Here is a 24,721-nt window from a genome sequence, read left to right as displayed (position 1 = left end):
ATTGTTATTATTAATTAGCTTAGCAGACTTACCGTGGTTGCAAAATATCAGAATACAGTTAAGTGCTAGTACACATGAGAGGTGGCCCTGGTCTCTATAACCAGACAGCTATTTACAGATTTAAAGAGATAGTGTACATTTACAGCTCCCCACAACTCTATCTTTGGTTAGGTGAGTTTAGATAAAAAGGTAATTGGAAAGGGGCTCAGGAGGCTGAGAAATAAAGAATATATAAGTCTGTAATATGCTTTTGCAGAATTCAGCATGCAGGTGTTTCTACTGGATGTTTAGCCCATTTTGTGTAGTCTTGTTGACTGACTGGACTCCACACCTCACTTCCATATAGTACAATGGGCTGGATAACACTGTCAAATATTTGAATCCTAGATTCTAACAGGTGTATTTATTTTATAAAGCCTCATTTCGATGGCATAAAAAGCTCTGCAGGCTTTTTCTTTTAATGCATTCATTGCCGGGTTAAAGCTCCCTGACGCACTGATGGTCATGTCTAGGTTTGTATATTGTGTGGTGTGTTCTAGGGTGGAGTGGTGTAGAGTGAAGGGGTACCTGCTTCCTTGAGATCTGGCCTTTTTTTGGAAGATCATCATTATGGTATTTTTCATGTTTAATGTCAGGGCCCAGGTCTGACAGTACTGCTCTAGCAGTGACAGGCTCTGCTGTAGCTCCTGCTCTGTGGGTGACAGCAGGACCAGGTCATCTGTGTAGAACAGGAATTTCATTTCTGTGTCGTGTAGAGTGAGGCAAGGGGCTGCAGACTGCTCCAACACCGTTGCTAATTCATTGATGTAAATACTGAACAGTGTTGGACTCCAGCCCTGTCTCACCCCACTACCCTGTTTGAAGAATTCTGTTCTTTTGTTGCAAATTTTTATTCCGCACTTGTTTTCTGAGTACATTGACTTTATTATGTCGTAAACTTAACCCCCTACACCACTTTGTAGAATTTTATAATTTAAACCTTCATGCCAAATGGAATCAAATGCTTTTTTAAAGTCTATAAAACAAGAGAAATGTTCCTTTATATTTTTGTTGTACATGTTTGTTGATTAGGGTGTGTAGGGTGTAAATATGATAAGTGCAGTAATTTGGTAGGAATCCAGTCTGACTCTTACTCAAGACACTGTGTTCGGTAAGGAAGGCCAGTATTCGGGTATTGAAGATACTGCAGAATACCTTCTCCAGAGTACTGCTTGCACAGATGCCTTGGTAGTTGTTGGGGTCGAATTTGTCTCCACTTTTGTAGATTGGGGATATAAGCCCTTGGTTCCAGATGTCAGGGAAGCAGCCTACCTTTAGTACCAGGTTGAATAAATTCAGCAGGGCCTCCTGCAGTTTGGGGCTGGTGTGTGTGTGTGTGTGTTTATATATATATATATATATATATATATATTATATTTTTTCTCACTTTTTTAAATACAGAAATTTTAAATACAAAACAGTAAATAATGCCAACTGGTTTAAATTTGTGTGTTTTTTAAGCCTTTTATTATATCTATCTATCTATCTATATACTGTATATATATATATATATATATATATATATATATATATATATATATATATATATATATATATATATATGATTTTCTTTATATATGTATTCTCTATATGCAATGCCAGAACAGAAGCGCAATCAATCCTTATTGTTAAAAGCTCATTAGCATCTGCAAGACGGGCGGATCGGTTGTTAAAAGCTCATTAGCATCTGCAAGACGGGCGGATCGGTTGTTAAAAGCTCATTAGCATATGCAAGACGGGCGGGTCGGTTGTTAAAAGCTCATTAGCATATGCAAGACGGGCGGGTCGGTTGTTAAAAGCACATTAGCATCTGCAAGACGGGCGGATCGGTTGTTAAAAGCACATTAGCATCTGCAGGACGGGCGGATCGGTTGTTAAAAGCTCATTAGCATCTGCAAGACGGGCGGATCGGTTGTTAAAAGCTCATTAGCATATGCAAGACGGGCGGGTCGGTTGTTAAAAGCTCATTAGCATATGCAAGACGGGCGGGTCGGTTGTTAAAAGCTCATTAGCATCTGCAAGACGGGCAGATCGGTTGTTAAAAGCTCATTAGCATCTGCAAGACGGGCGGATCGGTTGTTAAAAGCACATTAGCATCTGCAAGACGGGCGGATCGGTTGTTAAAAGCTCATTAGCATATGCAAGACGGGCGGATCTGTTGTTAAAAGCTCATTAGCATATGCAAGACGGGCGGATCGGTTGTTAAAAGCTCATTAGCATCTGCAAGACGGGCGGATCGGTTGTTAAAAGCTCATTAGCATCTGCAAGACGGGCGGATCGGTTGTTAAAAGCACATTAGCATCTGCAAGACGGGCGGATCGGTTGTTAAAAGCTCATTAGCATCTGCAAGACGGGCGGATCGGTTGTTAAAAACTCATTAGCATCTGCAAGACGGGCGGAACGGTTGTTAAAAGCTCATTAGCATCTGCAAGACGGGCGGATCGGTTGTTAAAAGCTCATTAGCATATGCAAGACGGGCGGATCGGTTGTTAAAAGCTCATTAGCATCTGCAAGACGGGCGGATCGGTTGTTAAAAGCTCATTAGCATATGCAAGACGGGCGGATCGGTTGTTAAAAGCTCATTAGCATCTGCAAGACGGGCGGATCGGTTGTTAAAAGCTCATTAGCATCTGCAAGACGGGCGGATCGGTTGTTAAAAGCACATTAGCATCTGCAAGACGGGCGGATCGGTTGTTAAAAGCTCATTAGCATCTGCAAGACGGGCGGATCGGTTGTTAAAAACTCATTAGCATCTGCAGGACGGGCGGATCGGTTGTTAAAAGCTCATTAGCATCTGCAAGACGGGCGGAACGGTTGTTAAAAGCTCATTAGCATCTGCAAGACGGGCGGATCGGTTGTTAAAAGCTCATTAGCATCTGCAAGACGGGCGGATCGGTTGTTAAAAGCTCATTAGCATCTGCAAGACGGGCGGATCGGTTGTTAAAAGCTCATTAGCATCTGCAAGACGGGCGGAACGGTTGTTAAAAGCTCATTAGCATCTGCAAGACGGGCGGATCGGTTGTTAAAAGCTCATTAGCATATGCAAGACGGGCGGATCGGTTGTTAAAAGCTCATTAGCATCTGCAAGACGGGCGGATCGGTTGTTAAAAGCTCATTAGCATATGCAAGACGGGCGGATCGGTTGTTAAAAGCTCATTAGCATCTGCAAGACGGGCGGATCGGTTGTTAAAAGCTCATTAGCATATGCAAGACGGGCGGATCGGTTGTTAAAAACTCATTAGCATATGCAAGACGGGCGGATCGGTTGTTAAAAGCTCATTAGCATCTGCAGGACGGGCGGATCGGTTGTTAAAAGCTCATTAGCATCTGCAAGACGGGCGGATCGGTTGTTAAAAGCACATTAGCATCTGCAAGACGGGCGGATCGGTTGTTAAAAGCTCATTAGCATATGCAAGACGGGCGGATCTGTTGTTAAAAGCTCATTAGCATATGCAAGACGGGCGGATCTGTTGTTAAAAGCTCATTAGCATATGCAGGACGGGCGGATCGGTTGTTAAAAGCTCATTAGCATCTGCAGGACGGGCGGATCGGTTGTTAAAAGCTCATTAGCATATGCAAGACGGGCGGATCGGTTGTTAAAAGCTCATTAGCATCTGCAAGACGGGCGGATCGGTTGTTAAAAGCTCATTAGCATCTGCAAGACGGGCGGATCGGTTGTTAAAAGCTCATTAGCATCTGCAAGACGGGCGGATCGGTTGTTAAAAACTCATTAGCATCTGCAGGACGGGCGGATCGGTTGTTAAAAGCTCATTAGCATCTGCAAGACGGGCGGAACGGTTGTTAAAAGCTCATTAGCATCTGCAAGACGGGCGGATCGGTTGTTAAAAGCTCATTAGCATATGCAAGACGGGCGGATCGGTTGTTAAAAGCTCATTAGCATCTGCAGGACGGGCGGATCGGTTGTTAAAAGCTCATTAGCATCTGCAAGACGGGCGGATCGGTTGTTAAAAGCACATTAGCATCTGCAAGACGGGCGGATCGGTTGTTAAAAGCTCATTAGCATATGCAAGACGGGCGGATCTGTTGTTAAAAGCTCATTAGCATATGCAAGACGGGCGGATCTGTTGTTAAAAGCTCATTAGCATATGCAGGACGGGCGGATCGGTTGTTAAAAGCTCATTAGCATCTGCAGGACGGGCGGATCGGTTGTTAAAAGCTCATTAGCATCTGCAAGACGGGCGGATCGGTTGTTAAAAGCTCATTAGCATCTGCAAGACGGGCGGATCGGTTGTTAAAAGCTCATTAGCATCTGCAAGACGGGCGGATCGGTTGTTAAAAGCTCATTAGCATCTGCAAGACGGGCGGATCGGTTGTTAAAAACTCATTAGCATATGCAAGACGGGCGGATCGGTTGTTAAAAGCTCATTAGCATCTGCAAGACGGGCGGATCGGTTGTTAAAAGCTCATTAGCATATGCAAGACGGGCGGATCGGTTGTTAAAAGCTCATTAGCATATGCAAGACGGGCGGATCGGTTGTTAAAAGCTCATTAGCATCTGCAGGACGGGCGGATCGGTTGTTAAAAGCTCATTAGCATCTGCAAGACGGGCGGATCGGTTGTTAAAAGCTCATTAGCATCTGCAAGACGGGCGGATCGGTTGTTAAAAGCTCATTAGCATCTGCAAGACGGGCGGATCGGTTGTTAAAAGCTCATTAGCATCTGCAAGACGGGCGGATCGGTTGTTAAAAGCTCATTAGCATATGCAAGACGGGCGGATCGGTTGTTAAAAGCTCATTAGCATATGCAAGACGGGCGGGTCGGTTGTTAAAAGCTCATTAGCATATGCAAGACGGGCGGATCGGTTGTTAAAAGCTCATTAGCATCTGCAAGACGGGCGGATCGGTTGTTAAAAGCACATTAGCATCTGCAAGACGGGCGGATCGGTTGTTAAAAGCTCATTAGCATATGCAAGACGGGCGGATCGGTTGTTAAAAGCTCATTAGCATCTGCAAGACGGGCGGATCGGTTGTTAAAAGCTCATTAGCATCTGCAAGACGGGCGGATCGGTTGTTAAAAGCTCATTAGCATATGCAAGACGGGCGGATCGGTTGTTAAAAGCTCATTAGCATATGCAAGACGGGCGGGTCGGTTGTTAAAAGCTCATTAGCATATGCAAGACGGGCGGATCGGTTGTTAAAAGCTCATTAGCATCTGCAAGACGGGCGGATCGGTTGTTAAAAGCTCATTAGCATATGCAAGACGGGCGGGTCGGTTGTTAAAAGCTCATTAGCATATGCAAGACGGGCGGGTCGGTTGTTAAAAGCTCATTAGCATATGCAAGACGGGCGGATCGGTTGTTAAAAGCTCATTAGCATATGCAAGACGGGCGGATCGGTTGTTAAAAGCTCATTAGCATCTGCAAGACGGGCGGATCGGTTGTTAAAAGCACATTAGCATCTGCAAGACGGGCGGATCGGTTGTTAAAAGCTCATTAGCATCTGCAAGACGGGCGGATCGGTTGTTAAAAGCTCATTAGCATCTGCAAGACGGGCGGATCGGTTGTTAAAAGCTCATTAGCATATGCAGGACGGGCGGATCGGTTGTTAAAAGCTCATTAGCATCTGCAAGACGGGCGGATCGGTTGTTAAAAGCACATTAGCATATGCAAGACGGGCGGATCGGTTGTTAAAAGCTCATTAGCATCTGCAAGACGGGCGGATCGGTTGTTAAAAGCTCATTAGCATCTGCAAGACGGGCGGATCGGTTGTTAAAAGCTCATTAGCATCTGCAAGACGGGCGGATCGGTTGTTAAAAGCTCATTAGCATCTGCAAGACGGGCGGATCTGTTGTTAAAAGCTCATTAGCATATGCAAGACGGGCGGATCGGTTGTTAAAAGCTCATTAGCATCTGCAGGACGGGCGGATCGGTTGTTAAAAGCTCATTAGCATCTGCAAGACGGGCGGATCGGTTGTTAAAAGCTCATTAGCATCTGCAAGACGGGCGGATCGGTTGTTAAAAGCTCATTAGCATCTGCAAGACGGGCGGATCGGTTGTTAAAAGCTCATTAGCATCTGCAAGACGGGCGGATCGGTTGTTAAAAGCTCATTAGCATATGCAAGACGGGCGGATCGGTTGTTAAAAACTCATTAGCATATGCAAGACGGGCGGATCGGTTGTTAAAAGCTCATTAGCATCTGCAAGACGGGCGGATCGGTTGTTAAAAGCTCATTAGCATCTGCAAGACGGGCGGATCGGTTGTTAAAAGCTCATTAGCATCTGCAAGACGGGCGGATCTGTTTTTTTCAGCCGGGTGGCGACAGACGCTTTGCTGGGCAGCCAGCCCAGGTGAAAAGGCTGGGGAGAACCCTGTAATGTTTCCACTGCTGTTCTAGCTTTAGCTGTGGGATGTGTAGCACGGCACTGGAAAATGTGTGTATTTTGTGGGTGTTTAAACTGTGTTTTGGTGTTGTGTGAATTAATTAATTAATTAATTGTTTGAAAGCCGGGCGCTCCGTGGGGACAGCCTAGCTGTTGTGTTTGGTTGCGGAGAAAGGCAGCGTGTGATTGGCTGTGCCGATCCCTAACCAGCAGGTGGCCGTGTATTGGCGGAGTTGCGGTTAGCTTAAAAACAAGCTGCAGAGGTTCTTCTGGGCTGCTGAAAAGCCACAGGACTTGTGACAGTCTGCTGCGCTGCTCCAGAGGGATTGGAATCCCGCTGGTGAAATACAGGAACTGAAGACCGCTGACGGCTGGGTGTTTAACCAGGGTCAGGGTTGCAGTGTTTACAGAAGAAGAAACTGCAACCGCTGGTGAGCGAGTGTATATCTAGGGTCGGGTAAGAGCAGGGAATAGCTCCAGGATATAATGCCCGCCTGTGTAATGAGATCACAGCAGGACCTCCTGTTTTAGGGAGCAGCGCTAGCCGTCTTCACGTCATCTTTTATTTGTAGTTTTTGTATTGTTTTATTTTTGCCTTCTGTACTGTGTGCTGTATGTCCTCTGCGTGCTATCATTGTTGGTAGCGTCACATGACTCTTCTGTTCATTCATGTATGTATGTATGTATGTCTGAATCAACACCTGTAACAGCTCTCATGATAACATTTCCGCTGCTATTCACTCTTTGGCTGAGGGTTGTCACGGTAACGTTCCCGCTGCTCTTGTCGCTTTGTCTCCAAGTGCCGTTGATCCTGTTTTTGCTGCTTTTGTCTTTGAGAGTGTGGATCCTGATGGCTGTGTTCTAGCTGTTGTCTTTGACAGTGTGGATTCCTGATGGCTGTGTTCTAGCTGTTGTCTTTGACAGTGTGGATTCCTGATGGCTGTATTCTAGCTGTTGTCTTTGAGAGTGTAGATCCTGATGGCTGTGTTCTAGCTGTTGTTGCTTTGACTCTGGGTTCTTACAATGACATTCCTGCTGCTGTTGTTTTTGCTTTGCCTCTGGGTTGTACTGAAACACTGAGGCATGATGGGTGTGCTGTTGTAGTTTCATTTTTTGTGGCTCTGGTTCTTGATAGAGTCGTGCTATCTCCACTCTTTTGTGCTTTTTTGTGTATATTAATGACAATTAGGAAGTTTGTCCTGTGGCTCATGGCTGATCCTGGTGCTGTGTTTGATTGACTGGGTCATGGTAGTACTGCTGAATGGGCTTTGGTCGATCCGGCGGTGAGTTTCTTGTTTTTGGTGACTTACTGTTGGTGTGCAATTATCCTTTCCCTGTTTGTGCTTCATATAATACTCATGGCTTTGTTTTCTTTTGAATTTTAAGGTAAATGGCTGATAGTAGCAGTGTTTCAGACCCTTGGAAAATTAAAAGAAAATATCATAGTTAATATTATGAATATGTCCATATTGTTATTCAAAGTAGTTTAAATCAGCAATTTTATTGGCAATTCCAAAAGAGCGGAGATAGCACGACTCTAATAGAGACAAATAAATACATTTAGAAATAAATTAACTGACAATGTGAGTTGCCGCTCAAAAGATAAAGACAACGAAACTTCATTTTTTACAATACTGCAGAAAACATTGGCTAGTCTTTACAAAAATAAAGAGATGTAGCATTTCATATGAATGGCATCTAGTTTAATTCAGTAGTATTAAGAGTTGTAATGTTCTTACATTAGGGTTGCCACCTTTGAGATACAAAATACCGGACGCCCTATCCCCTCCTATTGTCTTCTTCTTCATTTGTCTCTGCCATTGTGACTAACGTTACAGTATGCTACTTCATAGTTTCGCGCTTAGCGTTACAGTATGCTACTTAATAGTTTCGCGCTTCTTCATTCAAAGGGCTGTCAAACTTAACAGCAGCGCACATGCTCACACCAGATAACACACAGCGGTGAGCACACAAGAAAAACATCACGGTACAGCGTTTTGGTGGCTTACGTTGTTACCTCAATTCTTTCTGGTGCATTTACACACCGCTGTGTTATAGTATTTGAATTTCATTCACACAAGCACAACATGTTATATTAAATTGTTTATTGTAACACATTTTTTTAAGAACATATCCAATACATTAGAATGCTTAGAATTACCGGACATCTTCCAAAATAAACGGACAGGGGTTCAAAGTACATAAAAATACCGGACAGTCCGGTAAAATACCGGCGGGGTGGCAACCCTGTCTTACATATTCTTCATGATTAGCATTGAGGGGAAATGCAGTTTGTGTTTTTTTCTTTATAGGAGAGGAAGAACAAAATGGCATGGGTTCAAACCAGAGAGTTTAAAGGTAATATCATTTATATGTACTTCATAAAATAAAACTATATTGGGTTTGTTTTTGGAGTAGCTGGATTCAGCTCTGTAAATGTTCCCTTCTTGTCTGATCAGAATCAAGCCCAAATTCAAGGGCAGGTGGAGAGCTGACTCAGGAATAGAAACATCCTGGAGATATAATAATAAAACAAGAGTCAATTCTGAGGATGTAGATAATTGACCAATATACATCTCCCTGGCTGAACATAATAGTAAAAAGGAAAGTTATTACAATTAAGAGGAAAGGTGCGGAAAGGAAATTGGCTGTGCTGTAAGAAACTGTTGTACATTTATATCAATCGGCTGTATTTCTTTTTTTTCTGAATTTTAGTGTATGAACATGGAGGACGAAATACAGAGATCTGTGAACAATTTACAAGGAAGATTGAAGAAAAAGGATATTTTAAAGTATCAGTTCGTACTGACATTAAGTCTTTTCTCTATGTTCATGAAGTTACCCGGGTTTTTCATGACATTAAGAGTGCACTGAATAGTGCTGGAAATATCAGTAAGTATATTAGCCATGTTAATTGAACATCTCTTTAATAAAGCTGCAAAATGCATAACCATACCTGTCACATAGCTGAACTGGAAATGGATGAGACTAATATATTACATTTTTTTAAAGTTTCATATCCAAGGCTTTCAAATCCTTGTTATTGCCTCTTATTGGCAAATTATTGCTAGAAAGAGGAAGCAACTGAACACTCGTTTATACTGCCACTTTAAATACCCCAACCTCCCCCCCTGCAGAGAAAATGTAAATTCATTTAAATCTGGCTGGTGCCACTGTTGAGCTGGTACTGAGATTGACTTCAATAGAAATAAATCTATATTAAATCAAATACCCAAGTTAGGTACTGCATTTATATTGGAAAGACAGCCTGGATTGATATAAAACTGCTTTATTTGCTTCATCATACACTATGCTGGTACAGAGCTTTTAAAAAATAAAATGAAATACCAGTACCTGTAATTTAAATAAACTATGCTTTACTGTGTATGTCTATGGGAGGTAAAAGTAACAAATTAAATAATGAATTAATTAAATGTTAAATTTAAGCAAGTATCGAATATTTAATTTTAGCACCATATAATAAATACTAGCATTAAATATTAAAGTCATGTATCAAATGTTAAATTTCAACATCAAATAATAAATTCAACATTGAATATTAAATGCAAGCATTGAATGTTAAATACTACCATCGAATGTTAAATGCAACAGTGAAATGTTAAATACTAGCATCAAACATTAAATATAAGCTTTATACATTCAGTGTGCCTTTCATCCATTCGATGTAGGCTTTATCCAGTCAGTGTGTCTTTTATGCATTTGTTGTGCACTTTGTCGTTCGATGTGGTTTTTATCCATTCGATGCTTGTACTTGCAAACTGTCAATCAATCCCATCCGCCCCGCCCATTCCCACCCCTTCCACATCGGGGAGATCGATGTTCCTCCTTGTTACCTGTTAACCTGTTCAGCCAATGAGAGGCTTCGATTTTCAAACTGAAATACGGTAGCTGTCTTGTGCCGTCTGTAGAAATTAAAAATTGTCTTGTTGTTTAACATTCGACTGTTGCATTTAACATTCAATGGTAGTATTTAACAGTCAATGTTTGCATTTAATATTCAATGTTGAATTTATTATTTTATGTTAAAATGTAAAATTTGATGTTAAAATGTAATATTTGATACATGAATTTAATATTTAATGCTCGTATTTATTATTTGAGGCTAAAATTCAATATTCGATACTTGCTTAAATTTAACATTTCATGAATAGTCATTCATTATTTAATCTTTGTTACTTTCACCTCCCATATATGTCTACCTTTACCAGGATACAGGATTTCTGTGGGGCTCGTAATACAGTAAAACTTTCTGGCATGCAATATCGATCCATGTCTGGTGGTGGCTAGCCATCCTCTGATGAACTAAGCTGTGTGTGCAAGTCCTTTCAAAGCAGAGCTCGCCCTTTAGTACCAAAGCTGAAAGAAGAAAAACAGAAAGATAATGCTTTCTGGGTTAGTTTAAATACTCAGTGAATGGCTAAACTTTTAACAGTAGTAAACCCAACCTGGAGCTTGTAGTATCTAAACTTGACACCACAAATCAGCAAGGAGTGCATGGCAGGAAAAACTATGTCATGTTAATACAGTCAGCACTCGGATATCCGTTACCCAGATACACGTCAGTCACGTTTTACCAGCCTTGTATTAAGAATAAAATCAATCCCATTTATATATATATATAAATATATATATATATATATATATATATATATATATATATATATATATATATATATATATATATACACACAGACATGCTCAAATTTGTTGGTACCCCTTAGAAAAGATAATAAATAATTGGATTATAGTGATATTTCAAACTAATTAGTTTCTTTAATTAGTATCACACATGTCTCCAATCTTGTAATCAGTCATTCAGCCTATTTAAATGGAGAAAAGTAGTCACTGTGCTGTTTGCTATCATTGTGTGCACCACACTGAACATGGACCAGAGAAAGCAAAGGAGAGAGTTGTCTGAGGAGATCAGAAAGAAAATAATAGACAAGCATGGTAAAGGTAAAGGCTACAAGACCATCTCCAAGCAGCTTGATGTTCCTGTGACAACAGTTGCAAATATTATTACAAAGTTTAAGGTCCATGGAACTGTAGCCAACCTCCCTGGGCGCAGCCGCAAGAGGAAAATCGACCCCAGATTGAACAGAAGGATAGTGCGAATGGTAGAAAAAGAACCAAGGATAACTGCCAAAGAGATACAAGCTGAACTCCAAGGTGAAGATACGTCAGTTTCTGATCGCACCATCCGTCACTTTTTGAGCGAAAGTGGGCTCCATGGAAGAAGACCCAGGAGGACTCCACTTTTGACAGAAAAACATAAAAAAGTCAGACTGGAATTTGCTAAAATGCATATTGACAAGCCACAATCCTTCTGGGAGAATGTCCTTTGGACAGATGAGTCAAAACTGGAGCTTTTTGGCAAGTCACATCAGCTCTATGTTCACAGACGAAAAAATGAAGCTTTCAAAGAAAAGAACACCATACCTACAGTGAAACATGGAGGAGGCTCGGTTATGTTTTGGGGCTGCTTTGCTGCGCCTGGCACAGGGTGCCTTGAATCTGTGCAGGGCACAATGAAATCTCAAGACTATCAAGGCATTCTGGAGCGAAACGTACTGCCCAGTGTCAGAAAGCTCTGTCTCAGTCGCAGGTCATGGGTCCTCCAACAGGATAATAACCCAAAACACACAGCTAAAAGCACCCAAGAATGGATAAGAACAAAACATTGGACTATTCTGAAGTGGCCTTCTATGAGTCCTGATCTGAATCCTATCGAACATCTATGGAAAGAGCTGAAACTTGCAGTCTGGAGAAGGCACCCATCAAACCTGAGACAGCTGGAGTAGTTTGCTCAGGAAGAGTGGGCCAAACTACCTGTTAACAGGTGCAGAAGTCTCACTGAGAGCTACAGAAAACGTTTGATTGCAGTGATTGCCTCTAAAGGTTGTGCAACAAAATACTAGGTTAGCGGTCCCATCATTTTTGTCCATGCCATTTTCATTTGTTTTATTATTTACAATATTATGTTGAATAAAAAAATCAAAAGCAAAGTCTGATTTCGATTAAATATGGAATAAACAATGGTGGATGCCAATTACTTTTGTCAGTTTCAAGTTATTTCAGAGAAAATTGTGCATTCTTCGTTTTTTGTGGAGGGGTACCAACAAATTTGAGCACGTCTGTATATATACAGTGCCTTGCAAAAGTATTCAGACCCCTGACCAATTCTCTCATATTACTGAATTACAAATGGTACATTGAAATTTCGTTCTGTTTGATATTTTATTTTAAAACACTGAAACTCAAAATCAATTATTGTAAGGTGACATTGGTTTTATGTTGGGAAATATTTTTAAGAAAAATAAAACTGAAATATCTTGCTTGCATAAGTAATCAACCCCCACACATTAATATTTGGTAGAGCCACCTTTCGCTGCAATAACAGCTTTAAGTCTTTTGAGGTAAGTATGTACCAGCTTTGCACACAGTGTCGGAGTGGTTTTGGCCCATTCTTCTTGGCAGATTTGCTCCAGGTTGTTCAGGTTGGTTGGACGACCCTTGTGGACCGCAATTTTCAAATAGTGCCACAGATTCTCAATGGGATTGAGATCAGGACTTTGACTGGGCCACAGTAGGACGTTCACCTTTTTGTTCTTGAGCCACTCCGATGTTGCTTTGGCCTTGTGCTTGGGATCATTGTCCCGCTGAAAGGTGAATTTCCTCCCAAGCTTCAGTTTTTTAGCGGACTGAAGCAGGTTCTCTTGCAGTATTTCCCTGTATTTTGCTCCATCCATTCTTCCTTCAATTTTAACAAGATGCCCAGTCCCTGCTGATGAGAAGCATCCCCACAGCATGATGCTGCCACCACCATACTTCACTGTAGGGATGGTGTGTCTTGAGGCATGGGCAGTGTTAGGTTTGCGCCACACATAGCGCTTTTGAGTTTTGGCCAAAAAGCTCTATCTTGGTCTCATTTGACCACAAAACCTTTTCCCACATCGCAGCTGGGTCACTCTCATACTTTCTGGCAAACTCCAGACGTGCCTTCAGATGGTACTTTTTGAGTAACTGCTTCTTTCTTGCCACCCTCCCATACAGGCCAGTGTTATGCAGAGCTGGTGCACCATTTGACTGGTGCACCATTACTCCACTCCCAGCCATTGAACTCTGTAGCTCCTTCAAAGTGATTGTTGGCCTCTCTGTGGCTTCTCTCACAAGTCTCCTTCTTGTTTGAGCGCTGAGTTTTGAGGGACGGCCTTTTCTTGGCAGTGCCTGGGTGGTGTGATGCAGCTTCCACTTCCTGATTATTGATCCAGCTGTGCTCACTGGGATATCCAAACCCTTGGATATTATTTTGTACCCTTTCCCTAATCTATACATTTGTATTACTTTATCTCTAACTTCTGTAGAATGCTCTTTGGTCTTCATTTTCCTTCAGATTCACAGCCTGACCAATGATCCTTCAACAGTGGGGTTTTTATCCAGAAAATGTGACAGCAACTTTAATGGTTCACAGGTGGAGGCCAATGGTGAGTAATTGTGTCCTTGTTAGGACAATTTCTTTCATCGGTATAAACTGGGAGCTTCCACAGCACAGGGGTTGAATACTTATGCAAGCAAGATATTTCAGTGCCACTCAAAATATTTCCCAACATAAAACCAATGTCACCTTACAATAATTGATTTTGAGTTTCAGTGTTTTAAAATAAAATATCAAACAGAACGAAATTTCAATGTACCATTTGTAATTCAGTAATATGAGAGAATTGGTCAGGGGTCTGAATACTTTTGCAAGGCACTGTGTATATATATATATATATATATATATATATATTGTGACGGCCCGGCACTCACTCGGGTTCGTTGCCCCTTTAAAATTACGACCCAGCACACAGGAAATGGTGAGTAATTGTGTCCTTGTTAGGACAATTTCTTTCATCGGTATAAACTGGGAGCTTCCACAGCACAGGGGTTGAATACTTATGCAAGCAAGATATTTCAGTGCCACTCAAAATATTTCCCAACATAAAACCAATGTCACCTTACAATAATTGATTTTGAGTTTCAGTGTTTTAAAATAAAATATCAAACAGAACGAAATTTCAATGTACCATTTGTAATTCAGTAATATGAGAGAATTGGTCAGGGGTCTGAATACTTTTGCAAGGCACTGTGTATATATATATATATATATATATATATATTGTGACGGCCCGGCACTCACTCGGGTTCGTTGCCCCTTTAAAATTACGACCCAGCACACAGGAAATGGAGTTTTTAAGCGCAGACGTGCTCTTTTTTAATACACACAAAAATAAACAAACACAAAATAAACACCTAACTCCCACTGGAGCGCTAACTAAACAGGTTTTTCCCTCACTACCTTGCAGGACGGCTAAGCCGTTTACCTGCTAGCAAAAACCAAACGAACTTAACACAGCACTTACTCAGGACTGCTCGGAAACAGAGCACGTCTTCTGTCTCCTTCTACTCAGCAGCCCTGTGCAGACAAGCTGCACGTCTTAAATACCCTGCACCTGGTTTTAATTTACAATCGTACCCAGGTGCGGGTGATAATTAATCAATAAACAAATTAACAAAATAATAAAACAATTAAACCAAATGTGCATTCCGCACATGATTCTCGCGCAGGGAGGTTTTAACCCCCTCCCTGCTGTTTCTCATAACCCGCTACTTCACAATATATATATAACCAATGAATGCTCTTACCCATCACACACGATTTCCAGCTCGTTCACCAGTTTTCTGATACAAAGCCCATCTCTTCAATGTTACAATTAATTTCATTATCCGTCACAACCCGCGTTTTTTTTTGGTCTTTATTATTGTGCAGTTACACAGCGCTTCCTCCAGTTTCACCTGATGAAAATGCAGCCAAAACAAAGCGAATAAGACCAGTAATGTAAAAGTTACTCATTAAACAGTTTTAGAGACTATGATGCATTTTTTTTAAAATCTGTGATCTTTAGTTGCTTTTGTGCATTTTCATTTGGAAGTGAACTGTGACATTAGGGCCTTATCGAGCACTATATTCTGCAATTTTGAATACTGACTTTGGATACTGTTTTAGTTCTGGAAACTGGTGTTTCTTTTAATCTTTTGCTAAATTGCATTGCCTTTTATGTTTTACGCAGTTATGGTATGGGTAACATTTTAATTTAATTTTGCTGTTGGGTTGCTAATTGGGGAATTTTATATACTGCTACAATACGTACCGGATTTAAAAGTATGTACTGTATTACAGTCAACATGTCGTCTCTTTTGGCAAGTGATATTTTCAGAATCATATCGTTCTGAATTAAAATACTTCTGTTTAAAATATAGTACTGTACCAACAAAATTAACTACAGTACATCAAAATACTTACTGTATTTTAAAACACAGTCCTTTCAGTTATGTATTTGACGTTATATCTTTTTTGTGTTCCCTGAAAAAACTGACAAGTCTTTTTCTTTTACTGCTGTGTTATTCCCCCAACTCGTGCGCAAACAAATTTCAATGACAGAATCAGTGAAAGACCCCTCCTGATGAAAAATAAAACTAACAGGAGAACCGTCTTCAGATAGTTAAAGATTCGAGACAGATTGCTGTAAATATCCTGCCTTGACCCTGCTGAATCAAATCTTCCATGAACGATCTACCATCATCATGAGCCATCTCATGTGTTATGTCAGATATAAGAAAAAAATAAGAAAAAGAAAACGGCAACAGTGCCAAAGAAAAGAAGAAAACACACTTCAATATACATCTCCCAGTGCAGTCCTCAAACCCAAGACATATTTTTTCTTTCCATATGAAATGTGTTTGTGTATTTGTGTAGGGCAGGGGGTTGTGGTTACAACGTGCTCACCTACATACATGTCAAATCAGATGAAATGATCAGATATGCGTCACACTCGTTTATTAGTCACTGAAGTCAAAATGTTATAGGGTCGGATATGTGAGTGCTGACTGTAGAAAATGTGGATGGATTGTACATTTTTAAAATTAAAAACAAGTTCTGTTTTGTTTTGTTTTTAAGATTCCTATGCTGCAGTGGTTATATTTAGGAAATTAACACCATATGAAAAACCAGACTCCAGTGATCTCTACTCCACACCCCTGCCCTTGGGGATCCCTAATGAGTTACCCATCGTTGCATGCTACTGGTTTGAAAATGACTGTAAGCAACAACTGTGTGACTGTGAGGAAAACAAGGAGTCTGTGAAGAAGCTTGTTCGCTTAATAAAAAGAGAGCTGCAAACAGTAAGAAGCTTCAAATATAATTGTCATTCTTTATTGTTTGATAGTCTGTGTTTAGGAGCTGCTCTGCTGTTCTAGCTGCCTGCAACAGACATTACATTGTCTGATCTGCTTACTCTGTCTTTGGTTAGGTGAGTTTAGATAAAAGGGTAATTGGAAAGGGGCTCAGGAGGCTGAGAAATAAAGAATATATAATATATCCTGTTTAACACCAGACAGAAAGCAGAGTGACATTTCTTTCATTAACTGCTTTCATGCGATCTGGCTTTCTGTTGTACAAGGTAATGTGCACAGATTCTGGCTGCTTTTCTGTAACATGCTAATCAGACACTAGTGCTACAGTATGTAGATCTTCTCTGTAACTGAGCTGCAGTGACTCACTCAATCGAGGTGTGATAAATACTGCACTGGAAATAGAACACATCTACTGCAGAATATCATCATTGTAATTCTCAAGATGAAATGTACAATATGTTTCTGTGAAAACTTCTTCTGTAAATTAGTGGGTGTTATCCTGTATAGTTAAGGATCAGCAGGCTAAAGGAAGGGTCCTGATGGTGCTGAAGACTGAAGAGTTCTCACATAACAGAAGTCCAAAAACTGTTTTTATTTATTTGAAAAAAAAATCTTTACAAAACAGAGAGAGCTCCTCAGGACCACAGCTAGTGTGGTTTAAAAGCAAGGGACAGTCAAACTATTTACAGGCAAAACAAGAACAAAACAAAAAAATAAAATTAATAAATGCATAGAGCATGCATTCAAACTGGCCTGTAAGAGAAAAAAAAAACTCTAGTAGTCACAGCACCCTTACAGCAGCAGTAGTTCCCAGTCCTATTCATCAATGGGCACACACCCCTGCAGGTCTAAATACCAGGGTGGACACATGCGTGCACACGTTCTTTCTCATGAAGCCATGCAGCCAACAATACGAGAAGCTGCCACTCAAAAGAAAATTAAACTTAACTTTTAAAACACTGCAGAAAACATTGGGCAGTCTTTACAAAAATAAAGAGATACAACATTTCATATCAATGCTACCCTTTTCCCATGCAATATCCCATGGTCTTCAATTTTGTTAAAACACTCAACTTTTCCCCTTTTTTTGTTTCCTATACAAGGACACGGACAGCGGGTCCCCTAGCAGCAAGTCAAGGTAAGTACTATTAGGTTTTACTTACGCTTTACTAACACTGCTCCACAGTACCCTAGAGCAGCAATAGTTCCCAGTCTTTTACAGTAACAATATTATACCCAAAACACCAAATAATATAGTTTTATAATTTAGTAAGTGAATGTCAACAAGTGGCAGCATTTACATTCCAATGATTAGTTTTTGTAGGATATTTATAAGTCAGTGTAATGACAATTTGTTGCATGTGGTAAGTGCAGACCGGTCTGGGAAAGATGCTCTTCCGAGGATTCCTCAGGGAAATATGAAGTAGAGGTGTGTGACGTACTGGAGTTTAATGGCACATTTGAGGGAGTATGCGCCAAGGTCTGGGTGCAATCCATCTGCAACATGTCATAGAGAAGCTGATGAATTCAGAACCTTGCCAGGGATCTACTTCACTCAGAGAGTTTGCTGAGAGAAACGGAGATGAATTTTGCAAAAGATTCATCCTTTTTTTTCTTTTGATGTATCTATATGTTTTAGCCTGTCTAGCAAAGCTTCTTCCACAGGATCTAAACTCTTTTTCTTCTTCCTAGCAGGTGGACCAACTTCTGGAACAGGTGTGTAATCTAGCTGAGCTACAGATGCACTTTCTGTGTTGCTGCAAATACTTTCACTCTCTTCAGCATTGTCTGGTGGTGCTGGGTTCTAAAATAATAATCATAACTTCTTCACAGCATAGGCTACTTGTAATAAAATAATAATCATAAGAAAAAAACATTGGAAACAAAGGTTTCAAACTTCATTGTTATGTCAAAGTATATTACTTTTAACTAAAAATGAATAAGACATTAACATGATTGTATCTATCAAACACATATAACAATAAGATATCTTCAAGTTCATCTGTGAATGTGTAATTATATCTAGCCTATATATACAAACTTATATGCAATATGTCATGAAATAAATATGTCTGTTTTTATTTTGTGACAAAGAAATGAACGCTAGATGGGGTAAAGATTCTGTCAAGCTAGAATTATTTTCTGTTCATGAATATTTAACATACTTGTTTATTTCTTATTACTCCTACTCCTTATTTCCTTATGGCAAGCCTGCATATACTGTACTTGTTTTATTTATTTATTTCAATACATACCTCATCATCCTACTCTGGCACATTTAAATCTGTGTCCCTGTGTTTGATAAATTCAGTTAGCAGCTCAAAGGTGTTTTTTTACTTCCACCTGCGTCCCCACTCTTTCCCCTCATTTTTTTCTTATTTAACATATCTGTCCTGTATATACATCCATGTCTCCCTACAGAAATGCAAGTAAAAAGTTACAAAATTTCAACTTAACGATTTGATGCTCGCGTCTACACCTTGCGCTTCACACATCTCAAGACGCGCACCAATTATTCTTCGATTGTTCTGCGAGTAGGTTGCGTGTCCTGGACCCTGAATAGCCCTTAATGCTGCTGCTGCTCTGCTGAGCTGTGAGTGCAGACTGTTCCCGCACGCTGCAGACCTGGATGAAACACGAAACCTCTCTGGTTGTCTTTTTAGAGTTTTATTAAGAAGAAACAGCATACAAAGATTACGAACACAAAGTCTAGTTTCAGAGTTGTGAGGCTCTGAACATAACAGTTCACGGGGATTACAGACAGTGTGCCTGGGTTCAAGATGGATGGTAGATTCTGAACAAACTACAGACAAAGAAACCCCCTTTTTATACGGATCCTAAAGAAACCCCCCATGCACATGAGACTCTGGAGACTGACCAGTCATTCTAGAACATCTGGTTCACCTTAACAGGGTACTTGTTTTTCTCCTGCTTTGTCCTGTCAATCCTCTCACCTTAGCTGCTCCTAGCTAAGTATGTCCAATTCAATCTGTTAAACACATCTATCTCATCCGATACTAGTGTTCCAGGGGACCACAGCCATACAGATCCCTATTCTATATGTGCACCACTGGAGATTTGTGCTCCAGGGAACCATAAGCTTAGCGAGCTGAAAGGCCCTATCCTTGTAGGAAAGCAGACTGTCCTGTATCTGCAGCCCCTGCAACTTGCACCAGGAAAACACACAAAAGAAGAAGCTGCTTCCAACCTTAAACACCTGTCTTCTCCTGGCCCCTCCCTCTGGCTAGCCCATTTTACAGGTATTCTTTTTCACATAATTAAACAACAAATAACATTGTTATTTCTTTAAATATATATATGGAGACCAAAGCCACTGAGCACAACAGTTAAAAGGTTTAATGTTGAGACTTGGTGAAGTAGTAATAGCAAAATCATTATTTATTCACTGGATGCCTACGAGGGCTTGAGAGGAGGCGAAATTGGGAGTGAGATATTAAGAATGCGACAAGATGAGAGGATTTCTCCGGTTGGTTAGGAGGCTTGAGAGGGGCGAGAGATTTGAGAGTTTAAGAGTGAAACGAGTTTGAGAGGGATGGCGAGATTGGGGATGGAGTTTGGGAATGGTGCTTAGTAACATTGAGGTTAGATACTGATAGCAGGACGAGATAGGGAACAAAGAGTTTTCCCTTCTCGTCGGGTCAGGCAGCATCCTCTGGCTGCTGGGCGACGTAGAGAGGGAGACACGAGAAGAGCAAAGGATTAGATATAAACACTTTCCGCCGGGTCAGGCAGCATCCTCCGACTGCTGGGTGACATAAAAGTGAGAGAGAGAGAGCAAAGTTTAGACACATAACATACAACAAACTGACTCTCGCTACCGACGGGTCAGGCAGCATCCTCTGGCTGCTGGGCGTTTAGTGGAGCAAGAGACAGGAAGGGGACGAACAGGACAAAAGGACAGATCCTCCGCAACTCAGTGCAGCATCCTCAGGCAGCTAAGCTGGCAGCTGGGTGGCGTGGAGAGCTTAGGAAAAGTGTCTTAGATCCGTTTAGGAGAGACGAAAAACAGAGAAACACCCCCCCCCCCCCCCCCCCCCCCCTTCGGTCGGGGCCCGCTCGGCAGGTGGAGGCACGGCCTACTGCATGAGGGGGCTGAAATGGTCCTGGACCTGAAATGGAAGAGAGGAGATGGGACAACAAGGTTGAGGCCTGGAAGGCTTAGCGCATAAGGAGCAGAAGAATAGGATGTGGCCGGGGGCCCCCTCAGGCCGGCGAGGAACAGCCGTGCGGCAATGGTTGAGACGAGAGGCTCACCCGGACAGCCGGGGGAGTGAGGGAGGAAACCTCAGGTGGGCCTGGCAGAGAGGGCGCCCCCCACTCCGGGCAAGCTAACGAGTGCTTGGTGAGCTGTGGCGATGTCTGCAGAGGATGATCTAATATAAAGTTCAACAGCTAAAGAGATCCAGCACCCCATAGACTTAATCAAGTGTTGATTGATTCCTGCCCTGGCCGTGGAGGTAGCTGCTCCGATCCGGAATGAATGGGGGGAGAAATAGTTTGAAGCCCAATCCGTGACAAGAGGGTGCATAAACGGGATGAGAACCAGTGTCTCGTAAGTATAGATCTGGAGCTGTCGATGAAGAGGGGATCCGATGGAAGACACAGAATCCTTGGCTTAAATGGACCGTTTTTTGAAGATCTGATGTGGAGGATAAAGTGGCTTCCGGGGATTTGAGAGAGATCGGAGCGCTTAAGGCCTAGAGCTGGGAAGCTGGAAGTTGATGGAGTTGAGAATTCTGCACAGCGGAGGAATCCAAAGGCAGCGGTCAGGCACAGGGTTTCCATGACTATGTTGTTGAATAGGTTGAAGCATCCTTGCTGGATAGCAGTGATGAGATAAAGGAGAAGGTCTATAGAGATTGGTTAACTTGATGGAGAGGAGGGGAGCAGGCTTTTCTCCATGCCTCTGAGCATTCTCTCTAGAGATCCGCCATCTCTAGAACGGACGAGAGGAGATAGATTGAAGGCGAAATTGATACTGAATGCCCGCTAGGTAGCATCTAAATAGAGGAGGGGGCTAAATGTAGAGACAGCCTGAGGTGAGTGATGAAGGCAAGGAGGTGCTGTACGTTGAAAGAAGTATGAGAGATCTGTTTTTGCTCGCAAATGTGAGTAACTGAAGACCAGGCAGTTGAGTAGGAGGAAAGGGTAGATGGGGCGAGAGTGTACTCCATGAATCCATGTGGTGATTGAAGGAGGCCGGAGAGAGAGTTATTCAGTTGAATATTGTTTTGCTGAAGGGTGGTACGAGACGAGGGTTGGGGTCTGCTCCTGGGACCAGGTTGCGGAACTTCTGGATCTTGATGTAACTGTCTGTTTTGAGTCCTGATGAATAGGAGGAAGTTATTTCCGGGGACTTGAGTGAGGTCAAAGTGCCGCAGGCTGATGGCTGGGAAACTGGAGATTCCGAGGAGGTTGGTTGTCTTGATGGAGAGGAGGATGCAAGACTCTCAGACGGACCTCCGGGATTGAAAGGAGCAGGGGGGGACGGGGGGGGGACGGGACGGAGGAGGAACTGTTACTGGATACCTGAGAGAATTCCTGATGGAGGAAGGGGCCAGGTTAAGGGATAGCCTGAGGTCTGTCATAAAGGCAAGGAGGTGCTGAAGGTTATAGGTGGTGAGAGAGAGAGATGAATCTGGGCACAGAATTGGTGAAGGAAGACCAGGCAGTAGAATAAGAAGAGCGAGTGGAAGGGGCGAAGGCAATTCTCCCTGAAGCTGCAGGCTGACTGGAGGAGGCTGGAGAGTGTGGAGTTTAGTGGAACACCAGCTGTTTGAAAGGAGGAACTTGCCACGGGTTGGGGTCTGCTTCTGGGACCAGGCTGTGAAACTTGTGGACCATCACACAACCTCCACCATGTTTAACACTGGGCATGGTTAACTTTTTTTTTTTTACTGCAAGGGGTAGTATTCTGTAGTAAAATTACTACAGCTGGCCAAAGTCCAGTATCTGGGTGCACGGAATGGTTCACAAAACCTCATAGTTCAAATGGCTTAATGCTCCGAGTCTATCCATTGTATTCCCCTTGATGTTCTGGTAACTCTTGCTTTTTATTTATTTTTTTTAAACCGGTAAATCACTGGTGTTGTCACAGTAAATTCACAGGGTGCACTCTGTTCCTTCAGGAGTCTTGCAGAGGAAGTGCTTCACAAGAGCAGTTAGACATAATACTTCCATGGTCAGGACATTGCATAGACAGAGCAGCTTTTTCTGAGGGTAGAGATTAAAGAGTGAAGGATGTCTATTGATATAGGGAGCCAGGAGGGAGCAGCTGGGGGGGGGGGGGCTCTTGAGGATCTCTCCGAGTGTCAGCAAACTGATGGGATGGATAGGAGCGTTGGAGAAGGGACGGAGACGAGGCGGCAGAAATACTGAATTCCGGAGATGTAGGCTTTAACGGTAGTGGGGGCTAAGTGAAGAGAATCCCTTGCATGGGCGATAGAGGCTAGAATCCGCTGCTCATTAAATCTGAATGGGATGTATTTTGTTTTGAGTGCAGAAAGTTGTAAATGTTTTCCATCCAGTGGTAAATGAAGATTTGGTCGCTGGGGCTAAGTGTGGCCATGTAGTGATGAGCAGATTGCAGAAGGTTGTTGTATTTAGTTGAACAGCAGATGTTGGTGTTGCAGAGTTTGAGGGCTGAGGTGGCAGCTGGACCTGAAAAAATATATGAAATCGACTGCCGAGTTGTTTCTAAAAACGAAGGCAGAGAGATGAAATGCCGACCGTCCTGTGTTAGTTAATACAGGATTGATCAGCGGTTTGCTACCATCATGTCTGTTTGGAATGGAAAAGGTGAACTCATAAATCAGAGATTAGGGTTTCAATACTCCAATCATTCTCCTTAATTCATAAATGGATTTCCGGTCTTGTACCATGTATTAAAGCTTGTAGTATCTGAGAGGATGAGCGGACATATGACTAAATTGCTGAGGAAGTCAAGCTCTCTGTGTGTGTGTATATATATATATATATATATATATATATATATATATATATATATATATATATATATATAATATATATATATATATATATATATATATATATGGGCAGCAGTGTGGCGCAGTGGTTAGGGGCTCTGGACTCTTGACCGGAGGGTTGTGGGTTCAATCCATGGTAGGGGACACTGCTGCTGTACCCTTGAGCAAGGTACTTTACCTAAATTGCTCCATAAAAACCCAACTGTATAAATGGGTAATTGTATGTAAAAATAATGTGATATCTTGTAACAATTGTAAGTCGCCCTGGATAAGGGCGTCTGCTAAGAAATAAATAATAATAATAATATATATTATATATATATAGGGCTCTGGACTCTTGACCGGAGGGTTGTGGGTTCAATCCCCAGTGGGGGACACTGCTGTTGTACCCTTGAGCAAGGTACTTTACCTAGATTGCTTCAGTAAAAACCCAACTGTATAAATGGGTAATTGTATGTAAAAATAATGTGATATCTTGTAACAATTGTAAGTCGCCCTGGATAAGGGCGTCTGCTAAGAAATAAATAATAAATAAATAAATAAATATATATTTGTGATCCAAGTATTGGAGGAAAGCTGGAGCGTTGGAAGCTCTAGAGGAGAGCAGTTGCAGATTTAAACAGTAAACTAAAGCCACTTTTGTATGCTGCAATAGTGAGCAGATCTGAAGAGGGAGCCTAGATTTGCTGTAATGAGGAGATATTAACAGTAGAGGCAATATCTGCTGAACGGGCAGAGATCTGAGGGAGTAGCCGATGGAATGCTGTGAGTAGTGTGCAGCGGCTTGCTGTAGAGAGCAGAGAGCTGCTGAATGCGGTGAAAATTGGTATTTGAGAGTTAAGGCGTTTTTAGATGATGTCGGAGATGGGGCTGCCTTTGGGCAGAGATGAAGAATGCATATATCTAAGGCCGCTGCAGAACCTGAGAGGATGGGAATGCGTTGCTCGGAGGCTGCTGCAAAACCTATTGATATGATCAGGAGCAGTCTAAGAGTGTATTGTCTATTGCGGGGTAGGACGACGCTTGACTGAAATGTTTATAATCGTAGCACATAGTTTCCGTATGTGACTGGTAGCTCAAA

The 24,721-nt window shown here is 41.9% G+C and overlaps 1 protein-coding gene across 3 annotated transcripts in view; it reads left to right on the top strand.

The window, feature by feature from the left end:
- The window catches only part of LOC131706679 (interferon-induced protein 44-like), a 69,176-nt gene that overhangs the window by 778 nt on the left and 43,677 nt on the right, over window positions 1-24,721 (top strand). Inside the window, exons 1-6 of one of the 3 annotated variants that reach the window (XM_059008246.1) lie at window positions 7,341-7,662; window positions 8,692-8,737; window positions 9,095-9,271; window positions 16,398-16,621; window positions 17,737-17,771; window positions 18,326-18,349. In XM_059008246.1, coding sequence (XP_058864229.1) covers window positions 8,707-8,737; window positions 9,095-9,271; window positions 16,398-16,621; window positions 17,737-17,771; window positions 18,326-18,349 — 491 coding nt within the window. In that variant the 5' untranslated portion in view covers window positions 7,341-7,662; window positions 8,692-8,706. Of the gene's footprint in view, window positions 1-7,340; window positions 7,663-8,691; window positions 8,738-9,094; window positions 9,272-16,397; window positions 16,622-17,736; window positions 17,772-18,325; window positions 18,350-24,721 lie in introns of those variants that run through there. The other 2 variants (XM_059008247.1, XM_059008245.1) reach the window with 2 other exon arrangements.

This window comes from Acipenser ruthenus, chromosome 36, assembly GCF_902713425.1.
Source record: "Acipenser ruthenus chromosome 36, fAciRut3.2 maternal haplotype, whole genome shotgun sequence".
Classification (NCBI taxonomy): Eukaryota; Metazoa; Chordata; class Actinopteri; order Acipenseriformes; family Acipenseridae; genus Acipenser; species Acipenser ruthenus.
Note: the sequence above shows the minus strand (reverse complement) of the source record. Positions and strands in the feature narration are given on the sequence as shown.